The sequence below is a fragment of the Mustela nigripes genome, chromosome 6 (assembly GCF_022355385.1).
Source record: "Mustela nigripes isolate SB6536 chromosome 6, MUSNIG.SB6536, whole genome shotgun sequence".
NCBI classification, from domain to species: Eukaryota; Metazoa; Chordata; class Mammalia; order Carnivora; family Mustelidae; genus Mustela; species Mustela nigripes.
Window position 1 is genome coordinate 100165617 of NC_081562.1, and position 27677 is coordinate 100193293.

A 27677-nucleotide genomic window follows, 5' to 3' on the forward strand; every position below is an offset into this window, starting at 1 on the left:
AGGCAGAACCTCCAAACGATGGGGAGGGGCTGACAGTGTCTCCCCTGAAGCCCAGGCTTCTGGGGCATTCCCTGACTTGTCTATGCTTTTCTACGGGTTGCTGGAGGAAGAAGGCCGTAGGGCCAATCGTGTCACATCCCAGTGTCCTGGATTCTGGAGATTTACCTGGGGGGTGATCTGATACCCTGTCCCCTCACCTTGGCCCTGCTCAGAAACCCGAGCGGGCCCTGGGACCGGAGAGCCTGCCACCTACGCAGCACCCACACAGGATGAGGCAGGAGGCAGCTCAAAGGGCTTTTTCTGGTTGTTTTATTTGAAAACCCTAGGGTGTATCCCCTCCCTCACCACACCCATCTCCCTACCCCCACCCCAGGACATGACGATGCCACGCACACACACACAAGGCTGTGAGCTGCACACGGAACACAGGGGCTGCGCTCACAGCAACATGAAAAAATATACATTATATATAATACCTGGGCCCCCCCACCACTCTCCCTCCGCCATCCCCACAACCTGGCCATGGCCGGGTCGCACAGGAAGGGGCAGGGGCTGTAGGACCTCAGGCAAGGGGAAGAGAGGAAAGAGGACAGAGAAGGAAGGAGAGTGGGCGAGATGAAGAAGCAGTGGTCCCCAGAGTGACGTGGAAAGACAGAGAGGGGAGGGAACAGAAGAGAAGCCATAAAGGCCCAGCTGAGGGAGCCCCAAGGGAGGAAGGCCTCCATGGACAGGAGAGTAGGGAAGGGTTCCCTTCGATCCCACCCCTGGCTGCTAATGACGTCCCCAGCCCCCCATACAGAGCATGGTTGGTAGGGGAGAGACAGAGACCTGGGCAAGCTAGGGCGTCGCTGTCTTGGGGGCAGAGAAGGCAGCCAGAGTCTTCCGGGGAACAGGAGCCCAGAGGTACAGGAGGGAGGTGGGCTGGGGGCACAAGAGGAGGCAGATCCCAGCGGGGCCACTGGGATTTGGGGATTAAAGGACGACTCATTCTGAAGAGCTCTCTCCCTCTTGGTCTCTTCTCTCAGAATGTCCTTGTTTCTTTTCTGGGGGTGTCTCCGTCTCACCGGGGCAGAATTCTCTGTTCGGGGAGGGGTGCAGCCTTAGTAGCGGTGTGGAGGGGTCTCAATGATGCGTCTCTCATTGCTGCTGGGGGAGTCCGCCGCCTCTGAGTCACTGCTGTCCTCGTCCTCCTGCTGGCCACCGGCAGCCCCCGCCACACAGGCCTGCCGATTCTGGTAGGACTGGACAAGGTGGGAGCAGAGAGCACGGAGCTCAGGGGTCTGCACATAGCCCGGAGCCTCTCCTGCAAGGATCGCACTCTCTCGGGCCCTCTACCCCACCCCCTCTACACCTTCCTCCTTCTCACCCAGGGCAGCTCAGCCTGGAGCTTTCTGCCCAGGGCCTGGCCATGCAGATGCTCCAGCCACCTCCTGACTGTGGACTTGCCCACTTCCCAGTGCCACTCACCTCCATGGGGTTCACAATAATGGTGAGCGCTGAGTCATCCCAGAAGAGGTCAGGGTCCTTGGGGTCGCTGGAGACCTCTGGAGGCCCGCCCGCCCCGGAGACACGGCGGTGGAGAGAGTGGATGCGCACGAGGCCCAAGACGACCATGAGCACCAGGAAGCCCACACACACCACGATGATGAGAGTTGCCGCGCTAGGGACCACTGCAGGGAAAGCATGCGGTGAGGGCACAGGCCGGGCACCCCGCAGGGACTTGGTGCAGCAAGGGAGTGGGCGATGGTGGTGGGGGGGGGGCACCCGGGGGAAGAGGGAGTCCTAGAGTAAGAGAAGACAGGAAACCTGATGACCCAGAAGGTGGGAATCCGCTGTGCAAGCTGGAGGAGAAATAGAGCCCTACTGAGAAGAGCAGGAGATAGGGAGGAGAGGGGGTCAAAGAGCTGCTGGGGCCAGAGGGACAGAGACAGAGGGAGGGAGGTGTCCAAAGCAGGACACAGGCCAAGGGAGGAGAGCTACCAGCCCAATGCTCTCGTGAGCAGCCCTATTCTCAGCAGACAGAGGGCAGGGATTGGAGCCTACCCAGGTCATTCTGCCTGAGCCTTCCCCGGGCCACTCAGACACTCAGCTTAGAGAAGAGGTACCTGGTGCCCAGTGGGGGAAGGAGAGAGGCAGCCACACATGCCCAGTGGTGCAAGAGGAGAGAAAGTCCTCCTGCATCATAAGAGGAGAAGCAGCACCCCAGGCTGAGGGACAGGTCCCAGGGGCAAAGAGCAGCCCCTTCACTTACCCACCTGGACTGAGCTCACTCCTGCTCTGTGACACCTCTCTTCTTCCTGTGGGCTGAGGGCTTCTGGGCATCTGGGGCTCCTGCTCTTCCCAAATCTCCCCCTGAGGGATACCCACCTCCCCCTGGGCCCTGTCGCGCCTCTGGCCAGGCAGCCTCCCTTTGACGCCTAGGCTCAGGGGAGCACGAACCCTGAAGGGCAGTGAGATGGGGACAGGCGCGTGCACCCGCACGCGGACCTTAGAGCTGATGGCAGCAAAGCAGATGTGGAGGCACAAGCACGCACCCAGGAAGAGCGCATGGGCACACAGCTGGACCAGAGCCGCCACACCCCGCACCTGAGCCAGGACTCTGCCGGCGCACACCCCCGTGCGCACCAGCCACCTGGCAGCCTGCGCGCACAGTGGGAGCAAAGGGATGCATCTGAGGGTCTCTAGCAGGACAGAGCAAAGCCATAGGTGCAGCGCCACCGAGCCCCCCACCAGCCGGGCAATCCAGGCCATCCCCTGAAGGCAGGTGTAAACAGTACAGACACGGGCTGTGAGCACTACAGAGCTAGCAGCCGAGAGCACGGCCCTGACCCCTTCCCGCACACACACGAGCAGCACCCGGAGCGGCAGGACGAGGCCCAGCAGGAGAGCCCACAGCCCCTCAGTCAGCCTGTGAAGGTGGCGAGCCCCCACACGTGTCCCCAGGCGAAGGGCCCGCATGGGCTGCTGAGTAACTGCACCCCACATGGCGCACACCCCCTGCTCACCGTCCGTGTGCCCAGAAGCCCAGCCCACCGCAGAGGGCTCCGTGAGGCCCAGAATCTGGACTGTCCCGTGGCTACAGGATGATTACACGTAAGCGTCCCATACACACAGGCAGCCAGCAGATAGATCTCCCGGTCCCAAATTTACCCACAGCCTTTAAGACTCACATGTTGAGAGACAAAGCAGAACGCAAAGCACAGGGTAGAGGAGCCGCGCACACCAGCTGTTGCAAAACCCCTCCTTCCCAGCCACCAGCACTTGCAGACTGCCACGAGCTCCAGGGCCAGCCAGGAGTGTGGAGAATGTCCTGCCTGAGCAGGCACACCAGCCTCACACCTCCGGGAGGCCACCCTGATGGCCCTCTGCCAAGCTGGTCCCCATTCTGACCCGACCCATAATTCACTTGGGGCCACTTGCCAATGAGAGCTGATCCTGTTAAACAGGGCAGGCAGGCTCCCTGGGTACTGGCTGTAGGGCAGAGATGGCCAGCTCAGTGTTTCTCTACTGCCTACGGATGGGGTAAGAGGGAAGAAGGGAACAGGGGTGCTTTTTCTGGCCATCTACAGGAAACGGGAGACTTGGGAGGCCAGGTCTCCACATCAATGGGCAAGATCCAGGAGCAGTAATCCTGCCAAGAGATGGCCCCTGTGGCTAAGCCCAGGCTCCAGAAGGAGCAGAGAATGCTCCGCCAACTCAGAGAGAAGGCCATCGCAGGCAAAGTTGCTCTAGGCGCCCAATGATGACAAGCCAAAGTTTCTGGTTTGTGCCTTAATCAAATACATTTGTTCTTCTGAGCCCAAAGCCTGGTGAAGAAAACGACAAGTTGATTGCCAGGAATAAGAAATTGCCCCGTGAAAGACAAAATGCAGACCCTGTGTCTGCAGGCAAACAAGTAGAGCTAATTAATTTTAAATGAGCCTGGAAGCCAGCGAGATGGCAGGATTTTTAAATTAGCGACAGACAAAAATCAAGAGTTTATAAAAAGTGCAATCAACCTTCCTTGCTGCGTTAGATCCAAGCAGTTAATTCTGGCCTTGAATGACCCACACAGCCAGCAGGAAGAGCTATTTTATCAAACAGCCCTTGAGAAATTTCTGGTTTCAGTTGGTTGTTAGGACACTGTTGAAAGCCCTGTCCACAGCCCCGCTTGGTACCCTCTTTCTGAAGATCCTTGGTAGAAACTTCTCTCTGCTCTCAGTCCCAGAACTTCCCTTGAGATACTGGTCAGCTTATATCATATGACTTTCATAACTGCTCAGGCTTCCTTTTGCTTAAGCTCAGAGACCAAATCCTGGCCCACTCTAGCAACCACATACATCTCAGGGTATGTATTTTGTGAATGGACTGCACTCCCCCCGGCACCTTATTCTTCTTTCAGAACTGTCCTTAGTTCACTCCCTAGTTCATTTTGTATGCTTCCCTTATTTCCTTTTTTTTTTTTTTTTTTTTAATGTAGGCCCCATGTCCAGCGTGGAGCCCAATGTGGGGTTTGAACTCACAACCCTGAGATCAAGATCTGAACTGAGATCAAGAGTCGGACACTTAACTGACTGAGCCACCCAAGTGTCCCTACACTTACCCTACTTCGTTGCATGTCTTCCTGCAAAGCTTCAGATACTTGTAGGAAACAAAGCAGGGAAACAGTTCCCAAACTTGCTGCACATTGGAATCACCTGGGGATTTTTAAAACCCACTGATGCCTCGCTCCCACCTCCATTCTGATTTAACTAGTATGGGGCGTAAGGTAACCTAGGCACCAAGCACTTTTACAGCTTCCCAACCAATCTGATGTGTATCAAAATCCGGGAAAAATAGATAAATATTGTCTTCATCATCTGGCCTCACCCTTCGGAGACAACCTTATTCTCCCTAACCATGAACACCCCAAGCCTGCTGCCTGCCCCCAGTTCTCAAATTCTCATTCTCTCTCCTGCCCAGCCAAAATCCCTTCTACCCTTCAGGGTCCAAACTTAAACTCTACCTACCCCCCAAAACCTTCCCAGACTGGCCCAATTCACGCCGATTTTAGGAGCTTCAGAGAAATGAACCCCCATGCCACTGGAAGGCACTACTATGTCTCCTTTGGTTTCTCCCTGGCTAGTGCAACTGGAAATGGCAAAGCCATGACTCCGTAACCCCACACTTGCAGCTGGAAGGGTTCAGGGACAGCCAGGAGGTGAGGGGAAGGAACACCGTGAAGAGTCGGGTACACTCAGATGTCTGTCACCAATGCTTTAGGTGAGCTATGAACTGGGCATCCTACTCAGGCCAAAATAAGGGGAAAAGCAAAAGCAAGCTGCCTCTCTCAATTGAAATCTCAGAAGGAAGTGTGGTTGGCCTAGACATCGGCTCCGAAGAGCGGAGAGGGAAGCTGGGTTTCACTCACACCCTGGAGCACCCCCAGGCAGCTTCAGGGGATGAGGGGTGAGAAACACGGCCTGCCAGGCCAGCCAGTGTGGGGCAGCTGGTCGCTCAGGGCACAAAGTTCTGCGGTGGTTACGAAAGGATTCCCTCCTCGCAGAAAACGAGGATTGAGAATCTCAGCCAGTCAGCAGCCATGCCAGTCCTTATCTACTCTGAGCCTAAACTGAGTAGCAGGACCCAACCCAGACGAGGCTGAGTGGGAAAATTCCCAAGGAAAAGAACTGGAGAAAGAGCTAGGGGATCATAATGGGGGAGAGGGGTGGAGAAGCTGGCCCCAAGGGTTTTTTTAACCAAAATGGGTTTAGCTTGCTCACAGGTCTCTAAAGATTGTGTGAAGTTTCTAGGAACCTTTGCAACTTGGTTATGCATCAAGCTTCCTCTTCAACCCTGTTTCCCTTCTCCCTCCACCCCTACCTCCGATTGTTTTGTTAGAGTGAGTAAGAACACTTAGAGAGGCCCCTGCAGTTGTTTTCAGAAAGAGAAAGGAAGAAGGGAGCCAGTCCCAGGGAAAGAAAACACAAGAGACTCTCGTGGTGGCCATCACTTAAGGGAGAAACAAGACAGAATCCCTGGGGGTACAAGGGAGTTAGCCTCAGTCAAAAAAATCCCTAGGAAGTCCTTGGAGCTCCTCCAAATTGGATTAAACTATAAAGTAATGAGAAAAGAAGGGAAGAAGGGAGGGAAGGAAGGAAGGAAGGAAGGAAGGAAGGAAGGAAGGAAGGAAGGAAAGGGAAAAGTAAAGAGAAGAGAAAAAAAAAGAAAAGGAAAGGAAAAGGAAAAAGCAAGAAAGCATCAAACATAACCGGAAAAAATATGGAAGTCAATGGTTGCTACACAGGCTCAGGATTCCTCCTGCCTGGATCTGAATCCTGGCTCTTACCACTCTCTAGTTGTGTGATCTTGGATAAAGTGCTTAACCTCTCTGGGCTTCCATTCCATTGCCTCTTTATTATTATTATTATTTATTTATTTGATAGAGAAGAAGATCACAAGCAGAAAGACAAGCAGAGAAAGAGGGGGAAGCAGGCTCCCTGCTGTGCAGAGAGCCAGATGCAGGGCTTGATCCCAGGACCCAGAGATCATGACCTAAGCCAAAAGCAGAGGCTTAACCCATTGAGCCATCCAGGTGCCCCTCCCTTGCCTTTTTTAAAGCGGATATCTCTAATACTTATTTCATTTGTTGTTTGTGAGGACTAAAGTTAATGTGTGTAAAAGTCCATGATCATGGCACCTAGTACACATCAATGTGTTCACTATTCTTACTAAATGTATTGCTATGAGCTCTGTAACTTTCAAAGTCATGTTTGGTGTTCATGGACTTCTTCCAAGGAAATATTTTCAGAATTCCTTAGGGAATTGCCTTCAGAGTCCATGATACACCTTTTGACTTTCTTCAGAAGTGACAAATCTGGGCCCTCTGAGAGTAGGTTTTATGCTTAAAAACTTCAAATGACATCTAGAGCAACTCTGACAAAAGTGTCTGATGAAACTGGGTAAAACGGAAATGGGTCAAAAGCAAAGTGTATCTAAGAAGAAATAAAAATAAATGCAGCGGCACCTGGGTGGCTCAGTAGGTTAAGCCTCTGCCTTCGGCTCAGGTCATGATCTCAGGGTCCTGGGATCGAGCCCCACATCGGGCTCTCTGCTCAGTGGGGAGCCTGCTTCCTCCTCTCTCTCCATCTACCTCTCTGCCTACTTGTGATCTCTCTCTCTGTGTCAAATAAATAAATAAAATCTTTAAAAAATAAATAAATAAAATAAATGCATCACATAAATTGGCTTTGAAAGCAATTCTAATAGGGATTCCAAAAACATTTTCAACATCATCAGAATCATTTTGCAGCTTTTAATAATGTGGAAGAAAATCATTTTATATTAGGTGTAAATACCAGGTTATAAAATAGTTTGATCTCACCTTTGTAAAAAGAAAAAAAAATGGGCAGGGAAAAAAACTGGAACATTAACAATGACTTCTTCTCTGCAATGGAATTATGGCTGGTTTTTCATCTTTATCCTTGTAGCTTCCAGTTTGTCTACAATTAAGCAACTCTTAAATTGGTAATTAAACTTTGCCTCACTGGTAAAGGATGACAGCCAGGAAACAAGATTATTTGGAAGGGCAGCTGTCCATATAGATTTAGTGCTTTGCTGAGCCGCACACTTTGGTTTAGAAAGACTTGTGACTTTCCAGATAGCACATAATAATACATGTAATAGCACCAACCTTCTCCTTGAGGATAGAACTGTATCCAGCATATAATTCTTTTATGTTCCTAATAGCACTTTAAGACCATGCTAGTACACAGTAGGTGCTTCATAAATACTTGATAGCTTCACTACAGAAGGTCCCTAGGTGCAAGGCTACTTTGACATTGCTGGGGGGAGGCAGCAGGAACAACAAAGGCACCTAAACCGCACACCGACTTCATGGTTCTGGGCATGAGAGGACCCCCCTCCAAACCCTGCCATGAATGACGCAGGCTCATTGTCTCCCTGGTGGAAAGATAGCTGACCACGGAGTGGTCAGTAAAGTCAGGCAGCACAGGGAACAGAACCGTAGCTCCGCTAGCCTCCTCCCCTCCCAGTGGTGGAGAAGATGCCTGAGCCCAGCCCATTCCCCACCACCACCCCACCCTGCCTGGCCAGGCTCGGGCTTACATACTGGAGTTTCGATGGGAGCTGGCCAAGCTATGTCCGGCCATCTCAGGAGGAGGCTGGTGACCACGGTGCAGGAACTGCTGGGAGCTGAGCATGTGGCTGGGGTGTGCCACTCGGTTCATACTATGCAGGACGTTGACCTGGGGAGGGAGAGTTCAGTGGGCACTGGCTTCTCTGCTTGCCCCATTCCACTTTCTGGATCCCATTGCTAAGCCTGCCCCACAACATCTCCTTCTCCGCCACTGCCGGGGGGCTCCTTCATGCTTCGAGGCCCACTCCCATCCCACTGCCTCTGGGCCTCAGTCCATGACACCCAGGCTCCTCCTCGACAGCAGGGCAGGGAGCTGCGGAGGGAAGGAGACTCTCTCAATACCTCCACGATGAATTCGTTGCTGGAGTAACGACCGTTCATTTCTGAGCAAGACAGCCGGAATTTCCTGGAGTAGAGGGCAGCTCCGTGTCTTAGCCGGTAATGAGCCTGCCTCAGGATCTCTTCGTACACTGTGATGCTCTCCACCCCTGCGGGAGGAGGAAGCAGCTCAGGGCAGGACCCGCTCCCTCAGACCAGCTGACAGCACACACAGCCACAGCTTGGGTCCATCCTAGCTCCTCCGCAAGGGTATGACTTGAGTTCTCCCAAGAGATGTCCCGCTCTGTCCCCACCCCGGCTCTGCCTGACTAGGATAGAGTGACTGGGGTCCATTTCCTGCCCTGCTCTTCTCCAAAAGCTCTGAGGCTTCTGGGTAGGGCAGAAAAGACGGCAATAAGGACTCCCTGCAAGACAGAGGGAAGAGGCAAGCAGGAGGGAAACGGAGAGAGTAGAAAATACAGAAGTCTTCGGCAAGGCTCTGGAAGGGGATAGAAATAGGAGGGAACCAGTTATGACCATCTTCTCCCATCCTCCCTTAGGGGGAGTCTTGCAGAGAGGAACAGGCTTCCTTTCGAAGCTACCAAGTCATTGCTACTACTCATGAAGATGTGAGCACGGGAGTTAAAGCTCTGGTGTGCACAAGAGATCAGAGAGGTGGAAGACATAAAAAAGGTAGCTAGGACTGAACAGCTGAAGGATCGGAAGCTCATCAGGGAAGACTGAGCCACAGGAGAGGGAAACCAGGAAAAGAGGGGATCCAAGGTGTGGAGAGAAGCAGGGAAAGAGAATCACGTGGGAGCCCAAACCCCAGCATACCAGTACCTCCAGGGGCAGTCTGGAAGCCAGAGGAGCTTCCAAGCTGGAAAGGTGCAAGATAGCACTTGGCCATGTCCCTAGGCCTGGAAGAAGGACCCTCTGGACTTGATCATGGGGAAAGGCACCCACAGAAAAAGAAGACAAGCTCTCAGTCCCCACTGACCAGCAATGGTGAGGTAGGCGGATGTGTTGGTGAGCTCCAGCCCTCGCTGCTGCAAGGATGCCATGTCCAGGAGCAGGCTTTCCCGCTCAGGGTCTAGGTCATCCCCCACCAGGGAAATCTCACAGCCATCCAGGTTGTGCACGATCTCATCTGACATGCGTGTGTCTGTCACTGGATGGGAGAGAGTCAGCATATAAGTCACAGCCAAAAGGCCCACCTCGTGGCCATTCTTCCTCCCCTTCCGGGCTCAGCCCCCGAGAGCAGTCAGCATCATGTTCAAAAATGCCATTACCCCTTCTTCCTCACACCCACAGGTCTCTTCCTGGCTCCCTGTCCTCGAGTAAATGGTTCTTGGCAAGCAAAATACAGGATGAAGTCATTCACATTTTCTAGCCCCAGATTTTTTCCCTCCCTCTGGTTCCAGACATGGGCTACTTCTCGGGATGACATCATTCCCTGGAGTCATCCTTACCTGTGCCCTGCCAACTCTCATCCTTTTTGGTCTCCACCTGGTGAGAAATGGAGCAAGTGATTTGAAGATCGGGGAACAGAGGGATCCCCTCAGGTCCCTCAAAGTCCACAGCCGGGCGGGCAAAATGAGCAGTGCCACTTAGCAAGATCTGGGGGGCGTCAGGCTGAAGAACCACCACATAGCCCTCCACTTCGGGGATGGAGACACAGGATTCCTCACTGAAGCACCTGTATGACAAGAGGGGAGAGAGGCAGCTTGTGACCCCAACACCTCATCTCCTGTGATCCATATTCTGTTTCAATCCTTCTGGGCCTCCATCTCTACAACTGAGTCCCCCATGTCAGGGAGAGTGAGGGAAGAGAGAGAGACAGTGTCTATGCAACAGCATCACTAGCCCTCAATAGCAGAGCGGGAGGGAGGATAGCCTTCCTGGGAGGATGCCACTGTGGGGAAGGGTCAGGGACAGATCAGGCAACCCCGACCTGCAGGGAAGAGCCCATCATCAATGCCCTCACCCAAGATTACGGAACATCTATCAAACTTCATTCTACAAGCTGAACCTACAAAAATGTTTACACATACACAGTGCTTTACTCAGGAGATTTAAATTAAAACCTGTGTTCAGTAAAATATGTGGCAGATACATGTCCAGAAATATTCAACAGAGGCACCTGGGTGGCTCAGTAGTTTAAGCATTTGCCTTCAGCTCAAGTCATGGTCCCAGAGTCCTGGGATCGAGCCCCACGCTGGGCTCCTTGCTTGGCGGGGAGTCTGCTTCTCCCTCTGCCCCTCACCCCACTCGTGATCGTGCGTGCTCTCGCTCTCTCTCTCAAATAAAATAATAAAATTTTTTAAAGAAATACTCAGTAACAAAAGTGGAGGGGAGGGATATGGTGAGGGAGCATCTCCAAGGACATCCTCCTCCCTTGGTGCGCCTTCCATCCATTCCCTTCAATATCAGAGAAACCTACTCTGGTAGGTGAGCTAATGTGACGATCTTAGACCAGCATCCATGGCCCCATGAAGAAGCCTCACTGACCTCGGTGCCAGGAGAGACTTCCTAAAGTACTCGGCCAGGCCAACCAACCCACAGGACAGCTCCTCGGGAAGGTGTTCCCAGGGTCACCTCTAGCCCCATGCTTTGCCAATCAGTAAGAATAACACCACACATTCTCATCACACTCACTGGTTTCTGAAGCATTTCTACACATTATTTCATTCACCTTATTGCAACACAGTGGACTCAGGGTAAGAAACCAGAGAAGATCGAACATCTTGGCCACACGAGAAATAAGTGTCAGAGCCAAGGCTTAAATGTACTCTTCTTATTCCAAGGTCACACTCCTTTCACTGAACCACAGCCCACTATTTGGGGTCTGGGTTTTCACCAAATTTGTTTATAAAGAAGCACCCCTTGAACAAGCAGCCTTCACAAGGGAGCTGGTAACTCGAAGTAGGACCAATGGTCCATATGCTTGTGCGAAGTGAGGGAGCGCTACTGAGTGTGCCTGGCTCGACCGCGGGAGCCAACAGGGGAAGGGAAAAGGGCAACCCCAGCAGACAGATGAACTCAGAGCCCATGATGTCACCAGTGTCCACAGCCTGCTGAATTCCTGCGCCACAAGGAGTGGGGCCTAAGAATCTGCATGGTCATTCCAAGGGGCTCAGATCAGAGCCTCTTGGAAAACATCAGCTGACCCTGAAAGCTCGGACTCCAACAGACATGCCCACCTCGTAGTGAGCAATCCAAAGAGACCCAAAGGGCAACAGGGGGCCGGCCCTGACCTGAAGGCACTAAAGATCTGGTCAAGAGCTCAGCCATGGCACACAACCTCAAAGCAATGGCAAACGTCGTCACCATCATGGAAGTCGAACAAACAAAAACCCCTAAGTTTAGAGAAGCAGACGAGATTTCTGGCTAGGACGGCACTGGGGCATTTGGCAAGGGAACGGAGGAAGAGTCAAAAGAAGTAGCAGCTGAGCTGCCTTGGAGGGAGGATAGGACTTCACCAGGAAGAGGGTAGACCCTCGAGTGGATGGTGAGGAGTGTACCAAGGGGAATAGAAGAACATGTGGCAGGAAAGCTGGGGTCAGATGGTTGAGGGCTTTGAGTGCAGTTTCTGAGCACTGGCTGACAGGAGGCCATAGATATCTTCTATATCAGGGAAATAGGAGGATGAAAATTCTCATGTGTGACCACTACTAACCCAGCCTCCGGGAGAGGGTGACCTGAAATTAGAATACTAGAGATGGGTCAACTCTTGAGGAGATTATGGCAATAGGGCAGGTGAGAGACAATCAGAGCCGGGGCTGGGGTCTTAACAGCAGGAATGGGAAAAAAGGAGAAAGATTCCCCGACACCCAGCACAGGCAGCATCAGGGTGACCTGGCCAGCTGATGGGGCGTGGAGGACAGACAGGGAGAAGTCCGAGATGACTCAGAGGTCTGCAGCCTGAGTGACTGCAAAGGCGGAGACACCATCACAGAAATAGAGAATTCAGGGAGAGGGCCTAGTTTGGGGATCAGAGGTCATTATTCCACCTTCAAGCTCATCTGCTGGAGGGGCCGGCAGAACTTGTAGAGAGAGGTTATAGCATGATATAGGCAGAGTCAAGGGCTAAGGGAAAAGGACAAAGTTAGACGAAAAGATGTGGTAGCCATTTATTCAGGGGTTAATGTCACAAACTAGATGGGTTTTCCAAGAAAGAGAGGAGGAAAAAACCTTAGGGAAAATCTGCATTGTACAAACAGTTGCAAATATCCAGCTCTAAATGGACAGAGATCTAAGAACTGAACTCTAGAACCCAGGGAAGCCACACGGACTAGGGGGAGGCTATGTATCAGAGAAAGGGAGGTAGTGTTAGGCCCCCGCCTCTCCCTCTTTCACAGGAGCACGAACACACACACACAGTCACATAGACACACACACACACATCCCTCTACCCCATGGTAGCCTCATAAATGCAAAAATGTGAGCTCTCTTTCTCGACCTCCTACAGAAAACAAGGCCCCTTCCCTCTACTAAAAGACCAAAGTCAGGTTCCCAGCCCTTGGATAAGCCTCTCCCCGGAGCACGGCACGGCATGCACGAAAGAGGTAGGAGGAATTCAGATGAGTCCACAAACACAAGAGGATGTCAACCCCTCCCACTACAGGACCCTCCCCTTGCAGAGCCCCACCCTGAGCCAGAGGACAGTGCCCTGCCTTCCATCAGGGCTCCTGAGTCTAGCAAAGAGCATGAGCCAAATGCTTGATCTCGGGTGAGTTAAACTTTATATAACCACATGACTGCCCTTGAACAACTAGAGTTCCAGCTGGAGCATGGAGGGGTGGGGGGCGGTGGGGAGAGAACACTCAGCTCTGGTCTATGCCCTCGTGACTCCACCTACCTGCTGCCTTCAGCTTCACACTGTGACCACACCACAGGCCTGCAGCACAATTCCCAAAAGCTGCTGCCCCTGCCTTCCAAGAGCTCTAATTGTGAGACTTGATAAGCATGCCCAGTCACTCTGCAGGGCTCGGAGCTCTCTCCTCTCTCCTCTCTTCAACCAACCCTTCCCAGCACAGGGACAAGCCAGAGATGTTTATCTTCGTATCGCTTATGGAGAAACTGAGGCAGAGCTGGGGAAAAGGGACTGCTTGTTCAGGAATCCTGACTCCTGCACTGTGTAATCCACCTACTAGATGGCAGTATGTCCTAAAAACTGCCCCACAGGGGCGTGTGGTGGCTCAGTGGGTTAAAGTCTCTGCCTTGGGCTCAGCTCATGATCCCAGGCTCCTGGGATAAGGCCCACCATCAGGACTCTCTGCTCAGCGGGGAGCCTGCTTCCCCCCCCCCCCGCCCCCTCCCCCGCCCCGCCTGCCTCTTTGCCTACTTGTGATCTCTGTCGAATAAATAAATAATATCTTTAAAAAAAAAAAAAAAACTGCCCCACAAACATTCAGGGTTGTGGGGGGATGAAAATGCTTGCATATAATCACCCCCATTGGTGGAATAGGCGCTCTGCCAGGTGTTTGATCTGGATTGTATCGTTTAGCTCTGGTAACAATTCTGTGACTTAGATTCTATTGCCATCCCTGCTTTACAGCATTTGCTCAATGTGAATAGACTCTATGTCCATAACTATTATGCCTTCATTATCTCTCAATCTGTATTTTAAACACCTACTATACTTAAACTGGAAATAATGTACAATTTTTATTTTAAAGAATTAAAATTATTTACTCAGATTTCAAAGGTCGGCAAACTTTCTGTGAAGGGCCAGACAGTAAATATTTTTTGGCATTTTGGGCTGTATGGACTTTGTCCCAATTACTCAGCTCTGCCAAGTTAGTGTGAAATAATATGCAAATGAATGAGGATGGCTGTATTCTAATAAAACTTTATTTACAAAATCAGGCCGTAGGCCAGATTTGGCCCCAGGGCCATAGGTTGCCAACACCCAGATTTAGATCATCTTATTTGACCTTGCAAGAACTTGATGAATCAAGACTAAAATAGGTGAAACAGCCCTAGCTATTTGCTCAAGGTTCATCCAGGCGATTAGTATTGAGTCAGAATTAATGTCAGATCTCCCAGCTCCCAATCCAGAACCCTGTCTGTCCCACTTTATATATCAGCACAGAGGCATAGGGAAAATTAAAACCCCAAAGTCCTGGAAGGGTGCTTGGCGGAAGGAGTAATGAATCCGTTGTTTAACTCTGAGTGTAGTCCAGGCTCTTCCACAAATATTGCTATGTCAACTGAGCAGGTAGGTACGTTGAACCTGGGGGCCCCATTCTCCCCATCCATACAGTGAGGGAGGGGTGTCTAGCCCTGGGGGACCTCGAAGGCCAAGGAGTTTGGACACTGTCTGACTCTGCTCTGAGATTTGCCCTCCCCACCCAACACTCACTTGACAGCAGTGGTGAGGCGCAGGGGCCTGACGCCGGGCGTGGCAAAGCGCAGAGTGTTCATGTAAGCCACGTGCTGCAGGGCATGGTTGAAGGTCTCCACATCATCCCCCTCCAGGGTGAGCAGGGACTGCGAGGGGTTCACGTGGACCTGGGCCCCAGACACAGACAGCTGAGATCAGGACCGGGCGGGCCGTGGGAGAGTAAGGGCACAGAGGAGTAGAGGTGGGCAGGGCTCGGGGGCTGGGGGCATGCCTGGAAGGGCAGGGCTAGAGGAAGGGGCTATACCTTCATGCCTTTGCCCAGGCTCTCGAAATCCCTATAGTCCAGCCCCTCCCGGCATGCATAGAGGCACTCGATGACCTCGCGGCTCTCCAGGCGGCCTGAGCGCACGCTGAAACCAGCCAGGTAGCCGTGGAAGTAGTGGTGGATCGGCAAGGGGTCTCCTAGGGCAGGAACACAGGGGCGGACGGGAGGTGAGAGTGGGTGAGGGGAGAGGTGGCTGGAGCAGGAAAGGGGGCAGAGAGGAAGGGCAGAAGGCTGGAGGAAGAGCATGAGAAGAAGAAATATGGAAATGAAAATTAGAGACCAGGAAGTGAGGCTGGGAAACCGGAGAAAGAAAGACCGAGAGGAGAGGAGAAGGAGAAGGGGGAAAAACAGAAGCCACAGACATGAGAAAAGCTCCCAGGAGAGGCAGAAAGGGAAGGACAGGAGTGGAACCAAAAGGAGGAAAGAGGAGCCAGTGGAGGAAAAGGCAGAGAAGGTGAGAGGGTATGGTCATAGAGCATGCAAGAGGACCCTGGGGGACGTGTGGAGCTTCACAGTTGCCCAGATCTCCCTGCCTGGGACCTCCTCCTGCCTCCCACAGTCTGATACACTATGTGGAAAGCCAGCAAGAGAACTCCTCCACTTCCTTCTGTGGGCAGGAAGGGACACCCAGGATGCCACCAAGCTCCATCTGGCCTTACCTCACCAAGGGAGCCCTGCCTTGCAGTAGTTGGTGCAGGCCCTGCCCCCTGGAGGCCTGGGCAGTAGTAACTATGAGGCTGACTGGGATTTAGGGTTGGGATGAAATTAGAAGCACAGCACAGAAAGTTAAAGTGAGAACTCTCTGGTCTCCAGTTCTTAATCACAGAGTACCTTGTGTGATGTCTGTACTGTTGTCTCCTCCCTTTTCCTTCTCTTTGTTCTTTTCCTCTGGAGGAAAAACAAAGTGGCAATGAGTTTAGGGTTGTGGAGACAGATTGGCAGTGAGGAAGAAGAGGTCTTCCCTGCTCTGTCCCCGTCTGCATAGGACTGGCAACCTGTCCACCGATGTTACATCTAATCTCTCCCGCCTCCACTAGAGACCAACCCCTAAGTATGTTGCTGAGAAAACACGAGGTCTCTGGTAAGACACACACACACACACACACACACACACACACACACGCACGCACATGCTCCTATAAGGAAAAAAAAAAAAGAATGAAAGAAATATTTTAAGGAAAACTGGTGACTCTCTTAATTATTACTGACCTCCAGCAAGGGAATGTACCGCAGAAGTCATCCCTTTGATGAAACAACATGGGCACTGCCCAAAGTTACACAAACAGAGATTCCAGTGCTGCCTGAGGTGATGACTAGTTGAATAGGTTACAGATTGGGGAGAGGGGATTCAGGGGGTTCGTGGCCTCCTCCCCTGGAGATCTCTCTGAATCATCCTGCCCAACTGCAAGTCAAGCTGCCCTTGCTCCTTCACCAATAATTCTAAGCCATTAGAGGCTCCAACCGTCAGTGTCTTCACTGAGAAGGTCGAGGGGACTTACCAGTCCAGCAGGCCCCAATCATTAGAGCGGGTTCTCTTCGGGGTGGGTGGATGAGACCATTGTCATGGATGAGGGCAGGGTCAAATGAGATGCCATCGGCATAAAGTGTGACTGTGGGGAACTCCAGATTCAAAGCATAGTGGTGCCACTCATCATCACAGACCTAGGGGGAGGGCAGCATAAGGGCAAGAACCCTCAGTTATTATCTTCAGGGAACCAATACAACGTACTGCCCCTTCTCCTGGGAAACAGGGTAGAGTCCCTCACATTCCCCGCTCTATCAGCAAGGCTTACTAGTGAATTGCTGCCTAGCCAGTTCCAGAAATAACATCCCTACCCAAAATCTATCAGCACCAACCAAGTAAGTATCTAAAATTCCATTCTTCAGGCAAATCTCTAACGTTATAAACATTCCTAAGAGGAGGACCACACTATTTTGTGAATAAATTTTTCCCCAAAAATGTATGTATGTATGCATGCATGCACTGGAAGGTCTAGGGAAGCTTGTAACCCAACAGTAAAACAAAGAGGCTCCCCTTGGAAGTTTCTCCTAAGGTCAGTCAAGATGAAGGAATCAAGGGTAGAGAGTTCTCTGCCTTATCAGCCTCTAAGTGCTGGAATGTCTTAAGATTCAACCTAGACTCTTCTCCCTTTTCTTTCTACATGCTCTTCCTAGGAGTTACTAGGAAGTAACTGTTTCCCATGGGCTCAGATACCATAGTTATACCGATCACTCCAGAATCTACATCTCCAGCCCAGAGCTCTCCTGTGAATGCCGGGCTTTCCACTTGATGTCTCACAGGTCTCTCAGATTTAACACGTGCAAGATGGAAGTCCACACCCTTCCCCAGTCCCCTCACTCCTCCCTGAGACAGCATAAACACTCCACAGTCCATCTAGTTTCTCAAATGGATGACCTGCAGGATAGCTTTGATCCTTCTCTTTCCCTTGCTTCCACACCCAATCCATCAGCGGCGCTGTTGATCCTAGGTCCAAACAGAGCTAAAAGCTCTAAATTTCTGTGCAGTTCTCTACACTGCCACACATTAGTCAAGTCCTCAACCTTTACTGTGGCCACAGCCTTATCTGGATCCTTCCACTTTTATGTGTCTTCAATACATTCCTCCCATAGTTGCCAAGGGTACCATCTTAAAACGTAAATCTGATCAGATCACCTCCCTGCTTCAGACCCTTCAAAAGGCTTCCTGCCTCTCACAGGACAATATCTAAACAAACCCCAACTGTCAAAGTCCACTGTACAATCTGATCACTGCTCATCTCTCCAACCTCATGTCCAGTCTTTCCCCCTTGTTCACTGTATTCTAACCCCAGTGGCCTTCTTGCCATGCGTGGAACATGCTGAGTGCTTTCCTGCCTCAGGGCCTTTGCATCAGTTCTTCTGCCTGCCTAAAGCACTTTCTTCTCACCCATTTCTCATCCTTTAGAGCAAAACTTAAATTTCACCTCAATCAGGTCTTCCCTGAACATCTGATCTAAAGTAAATTCCCCTCTCTTTGCCTTTCCCCCATTCTCTACTTCAGTCCCCTGCTTTCAGAAAGTCCCTTTCTTTCAGAAAATGTATTACAATTTACCATTTGTATATGACTTCTTACTTTTCAAAAATCTACCTCTCCAACTAAAATGTAAGCTCAAAGAAGGCAAAGATTTTGTTCTATCTCATACTCCATTGTATCCCCAGAACGAAGCAGAATGATAGAGCCTTAATTGATATTTAACAAATATTTGTTGAATAAATAAGGAAAGAGAAAAGAGAAGCAGAGTCATGTTACTAATATTAGCAACAAGGGGGCAAGATCAAGGAGCAGCAAATGGCGGACTGTCTCTTTCAAAGAGTGCCACAGAAAGCGAAAGCCTTTGTAGACAGCCCTCAATTATCCAATTTGTGGATTTTCTAGACCCTTCCTTTCCTCTTCTCTTTCTCCCACTTCCTGCCTTCTTTCAGCTATTTGCTTACTCAGTGCTCCACTGGGGCTTACAAGAAAAAAAGGAGATGGGAACTCAAATTAGTTCCACTGTTTCTCATGGTCAGCCTAGAGAATGAATTAAGTACCGATGGCAACTGTCAGCTGAAGAGAGGATTTTACACATTTTTTGCCTGTTTTTATTTATCCTTCATAATCGCAGAGAATAGTAATGAAGATTAACATTCCTTCTGACTTATAAAGTCTATCACATCTTTAATCCTGCAACAATCCTGCAACAACAATTCCTATTATTCCCATTTCATAGGCCAAGAAACTGAGATGTAGACATACCAAGGAAGATTTCATGGCTAGTGAGCTGCCCTGGCCAGATTCAAACCCAATCTGCATACCCCAGAATTACTTACTTTCTGGCTTACAACATGCTAACTGCTTGAGAGTCAGGGATATGTATTGTGAAGGTTCTAGGTAAGAAAAGGATGAAATAGAACAAGGGAGAAAAGGTGTTTGGTTGGGTATTATGTTAGTAGTAATGTGTTCCCAATTTCCTTTTAATCCCGAGTGCTTTCTGCAGGAGACAAGCCTTGGAAAAGGAGAACAAGAGAACCTGGGGGTAGAATGGTCAGGAACTGAAAATGCAGCATGAAGAGAGCACAGGGCAACCCAGAAAATGCCAACCCCTGCCCCAGGACCCTCCTTCCCTGGAAGTAAGATACACCCACCCAACTCTCCCAGGAACCTGGCACTGGCCTCACCTGCTCCAGCTTCCAGAGGAACTTGACTGGGCGGGCACTCTCAAGCAGAGGCCAATAGAGGAAGGCAATTCTACAGCCATGGACGGTCAGTGAGTAGTGAGAGAAGCCATCCTCTGAGGGGAGAGGATGGAGACAGGGTCAAACACAGGGCCTGAGGCAAGAACAGTTTCAAAGCCCCAGAGGGAGAGGACACAGGATTCTCATCACTCTCTCAGGCGCTCTCCCTCCTGTATTCCCTGAAGTCTTCTCTCTTTCTCCCCCTCTGACACACACACACAGAATCCAATCCAATGGATCACTAAGGCTTCTCAAGCATTCTGATTGGCCAAGGTGGAACACTGGCCAGCCTGCTCCCACCCAGATTTCTATAGGTCCTTTGGTTGATGCAAACTCCGTGTGTGACAACCCTTTTCAGGTCAAGAGAAGTGAGCTTAGAGAAGTAGCAGAAATAAAAGGTCAGGACAAGATGGAGCCGAGAGGGACTGACTGTGCCACTGCAGCTGAGGGAAGAGGGAAATGTGGAGATGAGCCGGCTAGCCCTTCTAAGAGGAGGACAGGATGGTGGTGGGAGCAAAAGAATGGGGTACACCACTATCCAAGCTTTTCCATTGCAGTGGACAGGCTCAATGGGAGTAGACTAGGGGACAGCCTACCACATGGTGGGAGACAGGGAGACTCAGTGATTGCAGGTGAGAAGGGCAGCGAGTAGTTCTATGGCACTTGGAGAGCAGTAGGGTCTCAACTAGTTACGCAGGCAGTAAGCCACCCAATATCAGGGATCGTCAAACCTAGCACTGCCAAGTTGCAGAGGAAGAGAGAGGAAGTGACCTGTCCACAGCCACAAACTGGGCAGTGACAGAGGCAGGATAAGAAGCCAGTTTCCTCACTCTCAGACCAGTGCCCTGGGGAAGGCTCACCATTCTGGACAGTGTTACACACGATGGTTTCCTCTTCCTTTTTGCCCTTGTTGGGAGTGACACCATGTTTCATCCAAAAGGACAGAGTAAAATGGTCACTGAGGCTGTCCTGGGGTCCAGAGCCTAGCCCAGCCGTGCCACCCAGGGGCACCTGCACAGCTTGGGTGCCATTGAACCAGTAGATAAGACTGCTGTCCTGGCTGTAGTGTACCGAGAGTCCCGCCGTCCAGTTCGCATTGGGGCCAGGCATGGGCAGCAGATCTACCTCCCCAGGGGCAGCACCTGCAGAAGCCCCAGAAGGCACAAGTGTCAGAGCTGAAAGGTAGCAAATGGGGAGACAGAAAGCAGCCAGGGCAACAGGGACAGAAGGAGAGAGAGAGCTCCCAGCAAGTTCCATGGCCTCTTCTGGCCTTTCAAAGACCCCAGAGGGTGGACCCCTCTTCTAGGAATGGCTCTCCAATTCATTCTGCACCTCTTCCTCTCTCCCTACCATTGCTCCACAAAGGACCTGGTGATGGTCTTGTGCTAGAATCACACGTCTTTGCAAACGACATATTGATTTGCTTTGGAGGCCACAGAGTTAACCATATGCTATAACCTCTGCAGATAGCTACCCCTGCGGGTGGGCAAGGGAAGGAGTAAGGCAAGAGTCTTAGGAAGGAGGCAGAGGAGGGTCGGGGAGAGGTCTTGAAAGGGGGAGGGCACACCCACCACAGAGTTTCCGCAGGGCCCGCTCTGAGTAGTTGTCTCGGTCACAGCCCTTGGCCACGTGGCTGGTCTGTAGCTCTATGGTCGCCTGAATATTCCAGAGAGGTTCATCACAGGTCTCCAGGCGGATGCCAGGGAACAAAGCCAAGCTCCCTGCCCCTGGTGCATATTCAATCCTTTTGTTCCAGCCTGCATAGGGGAAAGGGAGAGGGAAGTGGAGAGAGAGGCGAGGAAGGCAGCCCCTCTTATCCATTCTGCCCTTGTCGTGTCCCCTGACGCTCTTGGATAGACAGCTGCAAGCCTGCCCTAAATATCTCTCCCCTGGCTCCTAAGCTAGCCCTCTGACTGTGGAAAGGACAAGAAGGGAGACCGAGGGGAAGAGGATTCACAAGGAGAGCCTCAGAGCGGAGCTCCTCACCTTGCCAGCTTGGTTTACAGGTAGGCTTCACCTGAATCTCCACCTCGGCATCATCTGCGGCCCGCTTCTTCCCGCAGTCATAAGCCGTCACCGTGAACTTGTAGAGCCTCTCGCCACTGTACTGCAGCTTCTCCGTGTTCTCAATGTTTCCTGGGATGGGTGTGAGGGGAAGACAAAGAGGGTAAGGAACACTAGAGGAAAGCCTAGGGAGGCAAGGTGAGGGTTCACGAGTCAACTGGGCAGCGGGTGAATTAGGCAGCAGGAAGCTGGGAAGGGGGTGTCTGGGGGGGAAAGGACCTTACACTAGGAAAGAGGTTCTGGAATGAGGATCTGAGGGGCACAAGTGGAGAGCTCAGTGCCAGGGCGTGCTGATGGATGTGGGGTATACCGGGCAGGGCAGCTGGGGCGGCAGGGGATGGACTCACCATCATTGTCGATGAGGAAGGGGGTGTTGGGGGTGAGGATCTCATAGTAGCAGATCTGGCTGTACTGAGGGGAGCAGTCACCATCAATGGCTTCCACCCTCAGGATGCGGTCATAAAGCTTCCCCTCGGTTACGGCAGCCCGGTACAGCCGCTCCACAAACACGGGGGCAAACTCATTGACGTCGTTGACCCGCACATGCACCGTCGCCCTGCGGGTACCAGAGCAGGCGGAGGGACAGGGAAGAGTCAGCCAGCCTCGAAATGCGAAGAGAGGCACAAGTAGGAATGCAGACTGGAGTCAGAGCTGGCAGGAACCAGTGTGCCCTGAGCCTAGGGCCACGGGCATGCCCATCCCACCCCCCAGGACTACAGGCCCCATGAGGGAAGGGGTGATTGATGTAAGGGGTAAGGAAGGGGACACCAGGGAACACCAGCAGCTGACTTGGAGGACTCCTGTACAGAATGCTATAGGTTGGATGCCAAGACACAGGGTAAAACAGAATTTTATATCCAGTTGGTTTTTCCTCCACATAATCAAATCCAATGGGATGATCAAGGAAGACACAGAATAAAAGCCAAGTTAAGACCAACCAGGGTATGGGGTGCCTGGCTGGCTCAGTCAGGGGAGTACCCACTCTTGGCCTCAGGGTTGTGAGTTCAAGCCCCCATTGGGAGTAGAAATTCCTTAAAAATAAAAATCCTTATGCGGCACCTAGATGGCGCCATCAATTGAGTGGCTGACTCTTGGTTTGGGCTCAGGTCCTGATCTCAGGGTCCTGAGATCGAGCCCCACACTGGGTGTCCCACTCAGCATGGAGTCTGCCTGAGTTTCTCTCTCCCTCTCCCTCTGTCCCTCCCAGCCGCATGCTGTGTGCGCCCATGCTCTCTCTCTCTAAATAAATAAATAAATAAATCCTTAAAAATATTAATTAATTAAAATAAAATAAAATCTTTAAGACCAACCAGGAAAAGGGAAGTGGTATTTACATAAAAACCATACATCATCTGATATGAGCGCTGCCTTCTGTGTCTCCGCATGCAATGTGCATGTCCAGTGTGCCTCCCCGCAACCTGGGCCCTATGGGGCGAGCAGCCCTCTGCCTTTCATGCTGAGCCCTGCCCCTTGCCGAGATCTAGGTGCCCAGGTCTCAGAGGCAGGGTCCTTATCTCCAAATGGGAAACTGAATGCCAAGAAGCCCTTTATCACCAATGCCTCTTAGCGGCCCAGGAACCCTGACTACTGATCTTTTCCCCATTCTCAGATGAGAAGTTAGCCAGGCACAGTCATAGGATTCTCAGGCCCCAGCTTCATTCATGCCGGAGCCCTCTCCTGCCCACCCTCGCCTAGCACTATGCATGAGTTTCCCATGTGTGTGAGTATATGGTGGGGCAGGTGGAAGGAATCAGGATGTGGGCCAAGGTGCTTATCGTCCTTCTCCTTACCCTCCTCATCATCATACTTCCCATGTGCTGAGCCTTTCTCATGTATCAGCGCTGTTACATGCTTTTTACATAAACCATCTCCTTTACCCTTCACAGCAACTAGGGAAATAGGAATCATCATGTTCCCCATTTTACAGAGAAGTAAAAGCAGATCCAGAAGAGCTAAGTAAGTCGCCCAAGGTCTTAAGAGGCAGAAGCAGAATTAGATCGCATGAGTCTACTACATGTTTCTGTCACCTTGAGTGAGGGCTCCTGGAGGACATGGCCCCTGTCCCCGGCCGATGAACAGACAGGGGTATCAATGAGAGCATGGGCAGAGGACAGTGAGGGGCTTGGGAGAAGAGAGGGGGGCCCAGCAGCAGGGAGCAGGAGACAGGGCTTCCTCACTTGTGGGACTTCTTGGTGTTGGCCCCGTCTGGGCCCTCGCCGCAGTCATAGGCCTGGATGGTGAAGGTGTGCTCCTTCTGGGCCTCACAGTCCACTGGCTCCTTGGCCCGGATCAGCCCTTCTCCAGTTGCTTTGTCCAGAATCACGGCCTCAAAGGGCACCCCGGACCCATGGAGCCGGAAGCCACAGATCTCACCTGGCCCAGGGTGGGGAGGGAAGATGAGGCTCTTTCTCCTTCGCCACTTCCAGAATCTTCTTCCCAGCCTCAACCTCCCTGCACTGGGTTTGGCTTCACCTCTCCCTCCAAACCCCAGCCCTTCTCTTGTACATGTGAAAGTGTTAATCATCAGACATACAGCTCCAACACCAGCTTCCCCTGAGCTGCAACCTCTCAGAGCTACTGGGTCTGATATCTGACAAAATCTTAGTGTGCTTAACCCCTGCCTTCCCTCCTCCTTCTCTCTGGCTCCCTTTACTCAGCCACCATCCTTAAGCCTACTGCTACCACTTTGCCAAGGCCTCTTCCCCGCTTCCACTGCTCTCCCTCCAGGGACTTCCTTCCCTCTCCTACCTTGCCCTCTGCCTTCCCAACCATTTTTCTCTGCCCTACCCGCCTTGCCATCCCCCAACCCCAATCACCTGCATAGCGCAAGGGGGCATCCTTGTCCAAGGCAAAGAGTGGTGGGTTCAGCAGGACCGTGTTGTCATTCTCCATGACGATGCCTTGGTATTCTGCCTCGATCCATGGCTTGTGCTTGTTGGCTGACTCCCACCCAGGATGAGGACAGAAAGCACCTGTGAGCTGACCCTCCACTCCCACGCAAGCCAGACACACTTACACCTGTGAGCTGAGCCCTCCACCCCCACGCAACCAGACACACTCCAGCATTATCACCCTTTCCACCCGCTGCAGAAGCACCTGCAGAAGGAAGGGCTGAGGACAAGAAATCAGCATTAAAGGAGTCAGAGTGTCTGTGAGAGACAAGTATGTGTCTGTTGCAGGATAGGTAGTTTCCGTGGCAACGGCCTGCCCTGGGGGAGGTGGGGGACTACTATCTCCCCTGGGAAACGTGGTCAGAGGGTGGAGAATTTTCTTTAGCGATTTCAAGTGCTACAGAGTGGAGACTGGAGATTCAGGGAGAGGTGGTGAGCCATCAAAATGCCCCATGAACAGGAAGGCAGAGATTAAGGGCAGAGTTGTGATTAGAAAAAGATCTAGATGTTTCCTGAGATCATGAGTGTTTACGCTCTCCGTGGCCACCATCATCCCATTTCAGTCCTGATCCCTCCACTCTGCACTTCTCCCAGCCAAGCCCCAACCTAAGTCCATTCAACCTAAGAGAAGGGGAAATATAGGACAGAAGGAGGGGGACAGAGAGGGGCAGGGATGGAGCAGGGGAATCGATGCCAAATGACTGGACCCAGCACAGCCAACATCCTAAGGGATTATTGAGCTGGCCTAGAAACAGGACAGATCCCCTCCCCGCTTTTCATCCCTACACACAAGGCAGCACACTCATAGCCAGCACAACTCTGTGTCCTCCCCCAACCCCACACTCCCTGAACCCCACTTCCTATACAGACTCATGGCTTCATTTTACTTCTTGCCTACCCCACCCCTCTTCCCTTCAACCACCAGCCAACCAGGAGGGATGTGGGACCCACTCAGCCTCTAGATTTCCCCATCTTCTGCCACTCTCAGCTTGCTCAATCGTATCTCCTACTCCCCAGGACCCAACTCCCACTAGCCTGGTGAGGGGCTACGGGGAAGGAACAGTGTGTTCCCTTCCCCTCTAACCCCCGCCAACCCAACTGCCACTGCTTGCTCTATCTAATCCCACCATGCCAACCACGAGGCTCCCAAAGCACATTCATGACGGTCTATCCGTGGTACATGGGTGGAGGAAGACATATCATCAGAGGGAAACTGAGTCACGAAAAGGAAACATGCCCAGTATGTGGCGGTGAATAAAAAAGGCTGATTTCCACTCTTTCCTCCAACCACACCACAGAAAAGCCTTCTGGTACCGGAATGCCTGCCCCTTTCTTACAGATGACCACCAAAACCCCCTTGTCTAATGGCAGAGGAGAAAGCCACAAGATGGTGCTCAGAAAGCAAGCACAGGAAGTGGCAGGAGGCTAAGAAGCTGGGCTGAGGTCAGAGACTGAGGCGAGGAACCACAAGATGAAAGGCCTGCAGAGCAGCAAGGCCGTGCTGGGCACCCTTCCCCAGGTCTCGCCCCCAGGTCTCCCTGCTCCTCTTGTCTGGGCCACAGACTCTCCTGGTGTTCATTTCCTTCACTCACTTCTGGCTCCCTGCCCTTCCTTCTTTGGCTTTCCCCTCCCCCTCTCCTCACCTGTTCTTGCCTCCCCTTTCAGTCTTCTCTTTTTTGCCTCCACCTTTACTCTCTTTACCCTCCGTCTCACCGCCTCCCACGCCCCATCTCCCTCTTCCTTCTCAGCTTTCCCTCTCACCACTCATTAAGCGCCCCCCCCACACCCACTTCTGCCCTTACCTGCCATTCTCCACCTACCTGAGCCCTCTTCCCCCAACCCCTCTCTCCCTGCCCTCCTCCGCCTTCGTCCCTCTGATGGCCTCACCCAGCTGAATTTCTCTGCTGTCTGCCAGAGAGGGCAGCTCTGGTAACCCTCAGCCCAGCTGTATGCAGGGTACGGATCCGGAGCAACACGCCAAAACATACATGCTCCAAATCGCTGAGCTGCAAGGAACTGTTTCTCCCCAGGATGGGATGGAGATGAACCAGATGGCTCTGTCACACACCCTGAGTGCGGGCACACCCCAGTGAACACGGAGAACCATCCAGAGATGTGTCTCACCCTTCGGGGCAAGTCCTTCTGACCTGAGATATCTCCCGCAGGCAGAAATTGAAGGAGGGGGAGACGGAGACCCCAGGATGGAAATGACCAAATGGGAGCCAGCGAAGCACATGGGGAGAAACAGCCCAGAGAGGAGGATGTGGAGAAGCGGATGTGAGGGAGAGAAGGGGCAGCTCTCAGAAAACGGATGGGAAGGGGAATGTTCCGAAGAACCCACACCTGTCATTTGCCAGAGAGCTCTACAGCCCCTGCTCACCCCTACCCCCACATGGCTCTGCCGGATAACCCTCTTTCAGTGCCCCCTTCCCCCACCTCACTCACCTTTGTTACAGGAGCTGGAGGGGAGCAGGGTGGCCAGCAAGAGGGGCAACAGCAAGAGGGTCATGGTGTGGTGTGGGCAGGGCAGGGCAGGGCCAGGCGATCGCTCGCCCCCAGGAGCCTGCAGCCGGCTGATTCCACCTTGGGGGAGGGATGCAGAGGCTCTCCAAGGAGGGGAGGGAAGACAGCGGGCCGCAAGGCAGGGACAGAAAAGAGCCTGCCGCCCACACTAGTCCATAGAGCAGACCTAGACAGACCCCAACCTGTGTGGCTGAGATGGGGGACTTGCAGAGGCTTCCCGTTCGCTCTCGAGCCGGGCGTCCTCACTCTCTCCCTCATTCCCACCCCATCCCCGCTACTGCAGGATGACGTCAGCACGGCCAGGCGAGGACTGATGGGGCCGCTGGCCAATCGGGTGGCTGGGGGGGGCCAGGTGCTGCAGGGGGGGGAGGCAACCAATGGGACTGGGGAGCAGGGGCGGGAGACTGTGGTAGGGCTTTTTCCCTAGACTGCAGTTTGGGGGAGCAAGGAAACTGCGGGGGCAGGGGCGGAAGCTGGAAAACCGTAGAGGGGGTGGGAAATAAAGGGGGCATCAGGAAAATAGAGAAGCTCTATAAGCCCCGGGGGTGGGAAATGGAGACGTCAACGGAGACCTGACGGAGGCGAGGAGGGGCAGTATCACGTCACCTCTCCACCACCACCACCACAACCAACTCTGCGTTAACCTCTTTTCACAGCTCAGCCCATCAGCAGGTCCCTGCTGCGTGCCTCCTGGGAGCCTAGAAGCAACACCCACAGCCTGAACCCAAGAGATCCTAGCATTTCCGTTCCCAGCCCCAGAAAGCCATGGGATGGTCAGCAGGGAGGTGGAAAGTGTTCTGGGACTGGAGGAAGAGTGAGAGATTTGTGTGTATACAC

At 52.4% G+C, this 27677-nt stretch overlaps 2 protein-coding genes across 2 annotated transcripts; both read right to left on the reverse strand.

Annotated features, from left to right (window-relative positions):
- Positions 1–344: 344 nt before the first annotated feature.
- On the reverse strand, positions 345–27123 carry CLSTN3 (calsyntenin 3). The gene is made up of 18 exons (XM_059403648.1): positions 26763–27123; positions 24243–24365; positions 23604–23799; positions 21774–21982; positions 21349–21498; positions 20934–21119; positions 20223–20504; positions 19306–19418; positions 16608–16770; positions 15940–15996; positions 15088–15245; positions 14802–14950; positions 9907–10133; positions 9435–9605; positions 8459–8604; positions 8090–8225; positions 1468–1670; positions 345–1241 (listed from the first exon to the last, which is right to left on the reverse strand). Exons 1-18 carry the CDS (start codon positions 26824–26826, stop codon positions 1101–1103), a joined length of 2874 nt encoding a protein of 957 aa, XP_059259631.1. The 5' UTR covers positions 26827–27123; the 3' UTR covers positions 345–1100.
- LOC132019891 (uncharacterized) lies at positions 1695–5807 on the reverse strand. Its single transcript, XM_059403649.1, has one exon. It carries the CDS (start codon positions 2983–2985, stop codon positions 2248–2250), a length of 738 nt encoding a protein of 245 aa, XP_059259632.1. The 5' UTR covers positions 2986–5807; the 3' UTR covers positions 1695–2247.
- Positions 27124–27677: the final 554 nt, after the last annotated feature.